At 28.4% G+C, this 12,983-nt stretch overlaps 1 protein-coding gene across 1 annotated transcript in view; it reads left to right on the forward strand.

The window, feature by feature from the left end:
• Not1 (CCR4-NOT transcription complex subunit 1) overlaps positions 1–12,983 on the forward strand; it is a 110,971-nt gene that overhangs the window by 13,715 nt on the left and 84,273 nt on the right. Inside the window, 4 exon segments of the mRNA XM_076501843.1 lie at positions 5,206–5,313; positions 6,438–6,536; positions 12,009–12,189; positions 12,614–12,760. Coding sequence (XP_076357958.1) covers positions 5,206–5,313; positions 6,438–6,536; positions 12,009–12,189; positions 12,614–12,760 — 535 coding nt within the window.

Raw genomic sequence — 12,983 nt, forward strand, 5'->3', positions numbered from 1 at the left:
GTTGCTTTGTGCTATAAAACACCAAACCAAACAACCAACCAACCAACCAGTTTCTTCTGAATCAAGCACCACAAGTGTACTCTTATTCTTATTGCAGTATTAATTCACTGACAGAGTGTTAACTGAAATGACACAGAAAAATCTGCATAAGTGTTTATATATACTTTCATATAAATTCCAGGAACTACTGTTGTCATACCGAATATTCCAGAAACAAAAATTGACAGCATGGATTATTTATGTATAGAATGCTCTTCAACATTCTACCATATTCAGAATATACAGACATAATGTGAGATATAAGATAAAATTTCAACTACCTTAAGCAGTCTCAAAATATTATTCAGTATGGATAAAATGTGGTGTGAATTACTTGTATATATGTTGGAACAAAATGGTGGTGTGTGTGTTGTAAATCAAAATTTCAGAAATAATTACCAATCACAATGTATAGGTTAACACTAAAGAATATAGTCATGCTAAAAATAAATTACAGTATAACTGTTTAAAAACAGTAATTTTAAGCTGTAATTGTAACCATTAACATTTGGTGAAACACCATAATTACAAAATTGAGGAAAAACAACACAATTGTTTCACAAATGCATCATTTATGACTATGGTTTTTCCAGTCAAGGTATCATCTGGTACATACTTAAATGTATCAAAGAACTGAAAGTGACCTTGATATTCACCTTGAGACAAGTGGGTTGGAGCTCAAGTTTGGTTATTTGGAACATTTGAAATGATGCATTTGTGAAATATGCAATTGTCTTGATTTTACTTAGTTCTTTAGTTAAAGAATACAGTTATATACTTATAAATTAAAAATGTAACACTGTAAAAACAAGGGAGTTTTAAATAGCAATGGCACTTGAGATTCTTTTAGGTGGGAATAGAGCAAAATAATCTAATGTGACCTTGGGCATGGTCAAATCAATCAATCAAAAGGGTTTGACTTTGTAAGTTGAAAGCTATAATTGAATCTCGTATTGGTCAAGAGATAATGGAGCTCTGTAAGCTCAAAGTTTCTTGTTGGAGGAAACAAAATAAAACTCACAACCATTTTGGGAGCCTTTGTGCCTTGACTAAAAAAAAAATATATGCTTTGTTTGGCACTAAAGTAGCCCAACAGTTGGCAGTGGGTGCTGATGGCCATATTTGGCAGTTAATAATAAATTCTGATCATTTAATTGATAAGCTTGGTTATTAGTGTCTCCACCTATCTAGATCATTCAAACTTGATGTAAATCTATTTCCATTTGTTTTGATAAATTTTTGAATTGTTGTGGGTTTCATGTTATGCAATTCTTCCAAAGTTTGCTACTTGTAAATTTTGTGAAGACACTATATTGTCTAAAAACGTATTTTGCCATACATTTTTTTAAAGGATAATTTGTACAATTCCTACTTTACGAATGAATTTGTAATGTTGACTGAATACCACAATATGGACACCATTATATTTGTTTTTAAAATATGCAGTAACCCTTCACTCATAGCCAATTTATGTAAATTGTTCAAATGGGGTTAATATAAAATAACATTTGGTAAAGGTTCGAGTCAGAATGTCTTACAGTTAACTATCATACTCACCAGAGTAGACTTATCTGATTTGATGATTAATTTTTGTTTCTTGAACAAATAAAAAAAAGCATGTTTATAGACATTACTATTCAATAAAACCAGAAATATCTATTAAGTAAAAACAGTAATTTCAAACAAAGAACTAAGCCTTGTGTGTGGTTTTATATACCTGTCTAACAGTACCTGATCATGACAAAACCTTCTCCAAAATTTGTATATTTGTTACTGTGTTAAACTTCTAATAGTTCTTTTTGTTAATCATTTGAATTATCTAAACTGCATAAATTTAATCAAGTACTTAAAAAATCAAGGTTGAAAATTTTAAACTTGTATGTTGCTATTGAATATAGCAAGAATTAGTTTCTTGTATATAAACTTCATCCATAACTATTTTTAAAGTTGTTTGTTGGTAAATGATTAAACCACTTGATTTGGCATCATAACCAGGCTAAAAAGTTAACTAACTGCAGATCTTTGTGGGAATCTAAAATACAATTAACAAAAAAAAAAGTTTCCCTATTTTTATTACAAAGTTAGTCTTGTTTATCCAGTGTTTTTTTCTGCTTTTAGCAAAACAATATTATCTTTGAAAACAAACATCTAAAGTCAAGATGCACTGTTTAACTGATGTTCATGCTATAGTAGCTTAAAATTAAAATATTTATTGGCTAAGACCTTAACTGGATTGCTGTGGATTGTAGCTTTGTTGATGACAGAAAATTTAAGAAAGCTGTTATAGTAATTGTTTAATCATGTAAAAATTCTGGCATCTAATGTTTCTTGCTTATATTATGTGATAGTGTTAGGATATCTGTTTTTTGTTCATTTCTGAATGAAATGGGGAAGGTTTGGACCCAACTAGGTCTAAGGTTATCTATACAGCATAACAAATTGTAAATTTCTAGAAAAAAGATGACGAGGAGGTTTATATTTTCTTGACCTTTCTTGTAAATCCTCATCATTTAACATAAAGAACAGCTAGGCAGTTATGAATTAGGAACATAACGCAATGTAAAAAATGGTAAATTTACATTATTTAATGCTTAATGCTTTTCTCTATTCAGTAATTTGAAATTGTGACAGTATGTTGATAGTTTTCATAGCTTTATAGTAACGAAGATTGTGTGAACAAGTTTAGTAGTCAAAAGTCATTCCAACTACAACAAAAATAGTAATATTTATGTTGAGTAGTCAGAATAATAAAGTAACAGTTGATTAAATCCTTTAGAGACAGCTACCCCTTTAAGCACTTTTCTGCTAATGTCACTGAGTTGCATATCAACATAGTTTTGAACAAAAACTGGTAAGCTTTTGTTAGGATATGTTAAGAAATCATCAGAGTTACAATATGTATTATTGCACTGGTATCAGAACACAGTAGGGGTCATGCATTTTAAATGGTCTCATTGAGAAAGAAGTGATTGTAATTTTAATTTCTTGATTGTTGGAATAATTAAAAATGCTAATTGTGATTACTTGGTTATATTTGTGACATTAATTGATTTAGTCATTATTAACTGACTGGCTTATGGGATCCTAATTGACGTAACTGTTGCTCCTAAGTAATTGGTTGGATCAATTTATTTATTAAGTAGCAAAAATAACTTTTATAAATATGGTTGTGTCTAACACATTTTTATATGCATAATTTATCCTTACACCTACTTGAAAGTCTCTGTACCACAACGTAAGCCTGTGGACTTATAAAGCCTGAAACAGAGTTTTGATACACATGGTGAACACAATACAGATAGCCCATTGTGTAGCTTTGTGCATAACTACAGACAAAAAACTTAAAATGCCTCATGCTATAAGGAAATGTGTGATGAAACTTTTTTGTTACTTTTGTTCTTGTATTAGTGAAGTATTATAAAAAAGATTGAAATAAAGATTAAGTGAAGTTAGTAATGATTTATTTTCAGATATAAGGAGAAAATTGTTTGTATAGGTGGCTGTTGATGTGGACAGTTTGACATTTGAAGTAATGTAGATTACCATATTTAATTATCACTCTGGGGACAGGCAATAGCATTATTTTTTGTTTTTTTATGGTTTTTAGAAAAGTTGGATAATGTTTTTCGTTTTTTGGAAGTTTTTCTGATTAACATTGGAAATCTTGTAGTTACCAGTGGTAACTTGGTGATCAGATTTTTTAGCAGGTTTGATTTATATATAAACAAACTCTTTCCAGCCAAGCTTTAAAGAGCATTAACAGTTAATAGTTAAAATTAACATTTAGTGTGAAAAATAGTGTATTAATTATTTTACTTGTTAGCAGCTAGTTCTTTCATGTGAGTTTGAAGCAAGGTTTACATTTGTTTGAGTCATGGAAAGAAATATTAATTTTTACTTCTATTCAATTTTGATTATTAATATTCAGTAACCTTGTTTGGATCATTGGTGGAACAAATATTAGCAGTGAGAAGGTATATGTTTTTTCTCTTTAAAACTTGGGATGCTCTAAATATTGAAGGAAGTGAGTATTCTGTTGTGTGAAACTTGTTTATTGTTAGATATACAGAGTATAATGTTTCAAGCTTCAAAATGAGTTTGAATATTTATCAGTTTCACTCATATTAATTCACTTCACCTCTTAATATTTTGTGAGTTTAAAGCTTTTTTTTTTCAGCAAGTTTGTAATATACATATATCTTACTTAGCATTTTGACTTTCTTTTGATATTTTGATGAATATTCAAAAAAAGGCCCTACCATGATTCTCACATTCATCTCTATTCCCAGGAATGAACAAGTATTATTTAAAATTAACTGGCAGCAATGAAATAAGTCATTAGTAGAATGATAACAGGAGAAGAGAGAGTTGTTTTTTATTTTGCAAGATAATAAATTGAACATATGTTTTATAGTGTATTAAGTTACATTTGTTTGAACTTCCATATATTTTGAAGATGATCAGTTTATAATGCATGCTTTTAAATCTTTTTAAGTAAATTTTCTCATACTAAAATAATATTTTCCATAGTCTTCAAAACATAAAAGGTAATGAAATTACTAGGAAAAATACTTTTGAAATGTTTTTTTGTAATTTCTCCATAATAGAAAGTAACTCCACTCTAAACATCAGACTGGCTGAGGCTGCCAGTGGCACATATAGAGTATAAGTTTAATATGTATTTAGTCAAATTAGTATTGTAATACCAGGATTTAAAATTAAAGTATGAAGAAGAGCACTGCCTGAAAAATTTCTAGAAACTGTAAATCTGTTATCACTTACATAGTAACCTGTTTTTGTAACATAGTAGCTATTTACTTAAATAGGAACTGAGGCATTTGATTTTTTTAAAAAATTCACCAGTAGTTAATATGTGACCAATCTTAAATATACAATTACTGTTTTTATATTACATGATGTGGAGAATATAACAGCATATTAAAAAATTAATTTAAAATATCTTGAAACTGATTACATGATATATTGCCTAAGTAATTACGTAAGCTCTTTGCATAACAAAGTATTTCAGTTAAGTCAGTATATGTAGAGTAAAGGGAACATTTTTTTGTAATTAAATATATCATTTTGATTGTATTCAGCAACATTTTCCATGTGCAGGAAGTACAGTGTGTATTTCTTTAAGTATTTAACTTACTGTCACTTTAGCTCGTAGCCCAGCACGGCTTAGAAGCAGAGAGGCACCTCCTACGGTGTTTGTTTTCCCACATTGACTTTAGTGGTGATGGTAAAAGTAGTGGAAAAGACTTTCATCAGGTAACTTTTTAAAGTTCAGTCTATGAATGAAATGTTAATTAACATAGCTTATTAGTAGCTATGAATAATGGTTAGGAATCTATTAAAAGCTCAATTTCTAAATATTGAAACAATTGATATAAATTATAATTCTTATTGATAAAAACATGTTGACGTGTCAACAGCCTTGATATAATTAAATTCAAATAAAAATTGTTGATGAGTAAATTGGAAGGTGTTCTTCAAGATTGAAATGAAAAAGAGCATTTCCACTGGTGTTTTTGAACAAATTTTCATCGTAAGCTGGTTTTGTAAAGAAAAAGAGAAACATTCATGTAATTTAAAGCTTTTTCATCAGGTGTTTTAAATGTTAGTACAACATTATACAATAAAACAAAGCATCTTTATTTCATTTAAACATTTTCAAACTAGTATTTTCTCATACTGCTTTAAAATACAATAATTATAGTGACTGTGGATATTCTTTTTAAAATGTGGTTAGTTTAGTATTAAATTATGAATGAGCAAAGATTTGGTAGTCCGTCATCTTTGTATTTTAAATTTATTTGGCACAGAAAAAAATGCTATGCAAGTATTTTTAAATGGCTAATAACATAAGCTGTATGAGTCACCATGTTACCAGTGACTGTCATTTTGTACTATAACCATGTTTTGATTAATATTTGTCATTAATTAGGAACCATAATAGACCAGTAATACATAGAAATTTGGTAGCTGGGTATTTTATATTTTGAACAGTAATTTTTGTAGCTTTTTTTAGGATTTTAAAAAAATTGGATATAGCTAACCCTAAGTTCAAATTGGGTGTTATAGGCCTATGAAATTTAGCCTTGCATCTTTCAACAGCTATTGTGACAGATTATATAACTGTCACAAAGAATAAGATAAATTATTTTCAAAGAAATTATGGAATAATTAACTTATGTAAAACTAGCTATAAAACCAAGTTGAATTAAATCTTCTAGTACGTATTGTAGCTAAGTGCTATTCACTCAGAAGTAAAAGTTGCTTGGATAACAAGCCAATAGTTGGTGAAAATGTTTTCAGTGAATAATTTAAAGTTTATTTCAGTTGTAGGTTTGTTATATTGTTTCTTTGTATTTAATGTCTTTTTATTCTTTTAGATTCAGTACCTAACTCAGGAGTGTGCCTCATTAATAAGCAAGCCTAGTTTTGTATCAAATTTGTGTAGTGCAATAGACAAACCTTTGCATCATCAGAAGGTAAGTTAATTACCAATCATATGTATTTAACATATATGCCCATCTATTAAGCCCTCTTGACACCAGTGCCCTTTTCTGGGATGCTTGTGCTGGTTGATTCAATTCAAGATTATCTTTTCTACCTTTGAGTTCACACTAAATCTAAATTGATACCTGAGGCTTCTTTTAACTTGATTAACCCTTTTGTGATGGGCTTGGTATAATATACACAAGTTGCATATCTATACTATATCATATGTGTATCTTCACAAACTTTGGTAGACTTTCAATAGATTGCAAGTCTTTTGTACACAAAAATTCAGATATTTTTTTTATTCAAGTATTTTTTCGAAAGATTTGTTTATGAAAATATTGAGTCTGTTTCGTTGCTAGTCCAAGTGAGAATTGATTGAAATTATTCTTCATTCCAAAAATCTCAAATATTATTTGTGTAATCTCTAAATCCTCCAAAACACATTTGAAACATTTGTTTTCAGCAAAATTTTATATTTTGTCTATTATTTTCTTTACCCTAACTCTAATGGAATTGTCCAATTTGACTGACCTTCATAACCACCATTAAAAAAACAAGAAAGTAGATATAAATTGTTTTTTTCATTCTAGAGTGACTACAGATTGTATCACAAACACACATGTTTAGTGTGAATAGCTTAAATCTCGTAACATTATATTTATATATTTTTTATTTTATTGACCTTCCAGTCATGCCTGGTTAACATTACCTTAACTTGTGTTTATGCTGTGCATGTGCACTTTGTTACTGTGTCTAGTCACATAAAATTGACCTTTAGTCTATATAAAGTGACCTGTTTTAGCTGTGCTTTAATGGACTTACACTTGGTAAAATACAGTCACATTTCAGTTATTATACATTATATATGTATATTTATTATTACTATTTACAAATGAGTTCTTAAGCTTATTTTTCTTAAAACATGGAACAGTAAATAACTATAGCTAACAGTTATATCTTCTAGTATGACCTTTGCACTCATTTGCTGCTTGCCATTGGAGAATGTGGAATGAAGTAATTTTTTAGGTTTTATATATGCATTTGAAATAACTAAAAAACTTAAGCAGCTATATCAATATCCTAGAACTCCACTATAATTTTTGAAGCTCAGTAACTAAGCTGTATTTTGTTTAGAAAATATGTAATTTTGAGCAGATTAAAGACACAATCTACCTGCTTGAAATCTTGGTTTGAGAGAACAAAACAGCTTCCAAGCATTTTAAAATGGCTGAGAAAGTAAATAGGATGACATATCAGCTTTCAGTTGGTTATTAACATGTTAAAATAAGTGTATATAAGGGGTAACAAGTATGACAAAATTCTCAAAACTATTTTTCTTATTTAAGGACTTTCTGTTACCAAAAATATATGCATATATTACAAACTTGCTTTATGTCTTGAATTTCAACCCTACTTTCAGTGTCATAAAATATTATACATATGAAAGCAAAACTGTCAAATCAAAATCTCAGACACAAAAGAAATTGGCCAAATTTTTTTGTAGTTTTGGATAATTTGTTTTCAGGAAAATGAACAAAATATTTATATCTCCTTTTAAAATATTCATTTCATAAATGTTTGATCAGTAGTCTGCCCTAGTGGAAACTGATTTTTACAAGTATGTATTCAATATTTCATGAAAGATCTGTGAATTTAACTGGTATAATAATTGCAACCATAAACATTTGTATGTAGTAGCTGTCTGAATATTTCATGAAATGATCATTTTGTTTGCTAACTGATCTGTGCTTTAGGTCATTGGAATATGTATGAAAGTGACAAAGGTTGACAAACTTCAATGTAAGCTTCTAGTCCTAGCACTAAATAATGTAAATATTTAGTAGTTCATAATGGCCTACAATGCACCAGAGAGCATTTCTGACCCCTCTTTCTTTGAGAAACCTATGCATCCCCAGGACTTCTGATATTTAGAGTCAGGCTTACGTTTTCCACTACCAGTGAAACACATTTACCTACTGTTCTTAACTCTAGTTTCTTTGATTAAATAATATTCAGTAAATTAATTGTATTATGCACTGTATAAAAAAAATAAAAGTTCTTAGAGGTTTGTAGTGGGTGCTTGTTTAAGTCTAAAAGAGAATTGTAAAATATATAATTTAATGTAGTTTTAAGGTAAAATAAACTTGATTCCTATTAAATTAATATTTTCATGTAAATAAAACAATTCTTACATGTAATTGAAGGATTTTATTTATCTTGTTTGTTTTTCATTACATCTGAGGAACAAATTATGCTTATGTACTATCTAATGGCTTCTGTGTTGCATGTATTGCAAGTTGGTGCACCTGTAACAAAAGGTAAAACAAAAATTTAAATTCTGTACTATTTAATGGCAACTGTGTTCCAAATATTACAACTAGGTGTACATGTATAAAATTTTACAAGACAAAAACAATTATGCTTTTGCTCTTTAATGATATTTGTTGCATATATTATTGTGAATATATGTGTGTGAACAATTGTGAAAGTTAAAGTTTTTCAAATTGTATTTGTAAAGTGAACATAGCTTGCAGATTTTGACTGCAGTGAACCTCCTAAAACATATAATGTAATTTTTTTAGTATATAAGAATGTAAATACTAAGACTAATATTTTCCAAAAAGTATTAGTTGCTCCTAAGAATAATTGATAGAAGTAAGAAAATTACATATGTTGTCAAGAAAACATTTAAGTTTGACAGTGTATTAATATGATATTCTCTTGAAACTTACTTTGAGTTTTAGTTTTGAGTTGAATTACTTAATTTTTTACATAAATAAAAATATAACTTGTAAATTACAAATTGTATTTCTCATTCAATTTCAGCAGTTGTTAAACAGCTAAGAAGGAAAGGTAATAATTTAACACAAGTTTAGGGTTTGATACTGGAATAAATGGGAGCTCATTTGTGTAACTTTGTTAAATCCATATTGATATCTTATTCCTCTTTCAAAAATATTTTTCTAAGTACAGTGAAGTGTATGATGAAAATTTTTTGAGTCATCATAATATTATCAAATGACAATATTAAAAATCCTTCTCTCGCCTGAGAAAATTGAGTGGAAAGTTATACATACATATATTGCAAACTGTGGTGAATGACTGATCATTAGTCTTCCTTTTGCTTGAAAAACTGTGCACACTGGAAATGTGCAACATACGTTTTTTGAAATGACGGAACATGCATGACTAATGTTGATCCGAATTTTATTTTGCAAGCTGGATATTCTACACTAAACATTATAACTCATATTACAGAATGTGATATAATGTAGAATAAAAATGTAAATTTACTGCATGTTATTGTTGACTTTTATCATAACTGAAATGCTCAACAATTACTTTTCACAGGGGGGGTGGTATAAGTATCTTTGAGTGAAACCAGTAGAGCAACACAATTAACCTTTTTAAAGTCCATGAAATAATTTAGTTGATAGATTAGCTTAAACATTTTTATCACTGGGGATTGGTACTTTTGCTTGTTTTTAAATATAAGGTTCTCACAAAAACTTTTGAGAGCAAATTTAAGTGACTAATCTCAGAGGAAAAGTAAATGTATAGTATTTAGGCAGTATTTGTTTTACTGTAGGAAGAAAAACAAACAAATGGAAGAACATCTACTTGTTTAAAGAAAAATTAGTAGGATTTTTATGAAACCTTAGAGAAATATTTTGTAAATGTCCTGAATGATACCCCCATTTTTGACTTGTATTAGTCCCTGAACTTTACATTCAGAGTGACAATCTTCCCTTATAATGTATACACAAGTCAACTTGGTATGTTTGATGGTTAGTTATACAAGTATTCCTTACTAGGTTTTATTATAACATAATAATGTTTCTAATACAAATTTGTGGTTTTCAAGCCCAGAAGTAGGAACAAATCAAACGGCATACTGTGTGTACAAGAATGTAATAGCACAGTACCTTGTGAATTGGGTGTTTATACATGTTTTGAAAAGCATCAAACCGCATCTTTATGCATGTGCAAAGCATCCCCAAGTATAGATCATGGGTCAAAGGCCATGTCATTGTACTTGTTAATTTGCATTAAAAGGTTTTAACAACTTTAGGAACTTGTCATTAAGTTTGGAATCACACTGTAGATAATTCAGAACCTCATATTATACATTATTTAGTTTCTTAATTTAAAAGTAAATATTCATAAAATATGACTAAAAGTTGATTTTTGTTTTGCATGGTATGTTGAATGTTGCCTTTTCAAGATTTCATATTTTTTTAGATCCAAATACAGCTCAGTTACTAAACATGAAAAATTATAGTTGAATTCTATGTTATTGATATAGTAATATGAAGTTTTTTATTTTTTCAAATATATGTATAAAAATTTCTTAAGGCAGCAGCCAAGTACAAAGGTTGTAACTAGAAAAGATAACTGTTTGCTTTATGCTACTTACTGTTCTATGTTTTAGGAAAAATAATGTACTTGTATCTTACAAAAAAAACGTCTACTAAAACACATTGGAGATAGTCACTTTGTAAAGACTAAAAGTCTGTTTTATATTATTGAATATGGTGCATGAGTGTGTGTGCTGCATCATTCTAATCTCCATGAAGTTAGCCAGCAGTGGTTGAAAATTCAATGTAATAAAAATAAGTATGTATAATGTTATGAAATTTAATCTATTTAGATTAAACATTTTTGTTTAAGTTTAGTCACTAAAAAAAACTATTTTCCTATTTTTTTCTATGGTGGCTTTGAGGTCAGTTAAAACAATCAAATACGTATAGGGATTTGAATCACATGGTAAAAATAAGAGATAAATTATCAGGTTATAAAGATTTCACATGTAAATTTTGAAAATTTTCTGACACAAGATTTTTTAATTGTGAAATTAAAATTACTCTGCATGTTGGATAGTCAACTTTCTGAAAGAAAGTATTTGGTGAGAAAATCTTTTATTAAAATATTTTAATACTTAATTCAAAAATATTTATTTTGTACATGAAAGTGTTTTCCAGTAACATGCAAAACTTTAACATATGGACACATCAAACATCAGTATAATTACTTTCATGGATACTTTTGTGGTTAAGAGTTGGGTTGATTCCATCCAGTCTATAAAGAGAGTTAATTTTTGGCTTCCTTGAACTTGCATCTTTATTACACAAAACAAACTGGATTTATTATATTTTATATGTTAAACTAAAATGATTTTGTAATATTTCTAGAAGAGATATTTTTTAAAATTTAGAATTTCTCTAATTTTTACATAAAAGAAGCCAAAACAAAACTTTTTTGTAAACTTAATATTAACCTTTGAAAAGCATAACTGGGATTGAAGGTGTAAAAAAATTATAACTATAATCGGTATATACAAGATTATCATGTGAGATTTGTTTTTAAATAATTATATTTCTGATGTATAAATAGTTGTGTCCCAGTGAATTACAAAACTGTTGAATAAATTTAATCTTTTTATTGTTCAATATTTTTAGAGCTTGAGAGCTTCTTCTCAGCTTCTCTCTAATTTGAGTAAAGTTCTTAAACTCACTCGAGTACAAGAAGTAGCATTTGGACTTGCACTTCTTCATTCCTCAAACAGTGACCTGTGTAATCACGCAACTCAATTCTTGAAACAAAAAGTTCCTGAACTTTTGCGATCTTACACTGACTCAGGTATTTGCTTGTTTGTTTTCAGTTTTGAGCCATGGTAATACTTTTTATAGAAAGATCAAATCTTTAATAAAATTGCTAAATAATTAATATGTGGAGAGTTATAAAAAAAAAACCCTACAGTTTTTGAAATGCTTATCCCATTCTCAAATTAAATCCTGTTAAATGTTGATAAATAATAGTTTCAGTTTTTCCAACTATATTAATATAAATTTGAATAACAGTATTGCACTTTTCTGAATGTCCATAAGTTTTTTGTGTGCTTAATTTAATATCTCAAAGTAAAGAGGAAGAAAAAATATTTTTATTATAAAACTAAATACGGGTTTTATATGCTTTCTTACAAATGTTGAAGTAGAATTGTTTACTTTTTGTTAAATTAAATTAAATATTTGACAAACATATTTTATCTTTCTTTGTTGAATAGACTCTACAGCTGATCAAGAAGGAAGTTTACAGGATTCTGCACCTGAATTTCTTCACCTATTGTTAATATACATTCTCCACTTTCCCAAAGATCAAGTAGGGTTAACTATTGAACAGAAAGAATCCTTTCTGCAATCCTTAAGAAGAGGTGAGATACACTTTTAGTTAATCTGAGTTAAGTTAGTGGCCTGAACTTGTTTTAAAAAAGTGGAGGTAAATAATATTCTTTTATATATAGAAATATCAAGTGAAATTACTCTTGAATTTATTGAGAAATATGTACATAAAAAGTCCTTTATTTTGTCTTTTAAATTTAAATCATCAAATTATTTCATTAAATTTAGGTTTGTTGCAAATGTACAAATATTAAA

The sequence above is a fragment of the Tachypleus tridentatus genome, chromosome 5 (assembly GCF_004210375.1).
Source record: "Tachypleus tridentatus isolate NWPU-2018 chromosome 5, ASM421037v1, whole genome shotgun sequence".
NCBI lineage: Eukaryota > Metazoa > Arthropoda > Merostomata > Xiphosura > Limulidae > Tachypleus > Tachypleus tridentatus.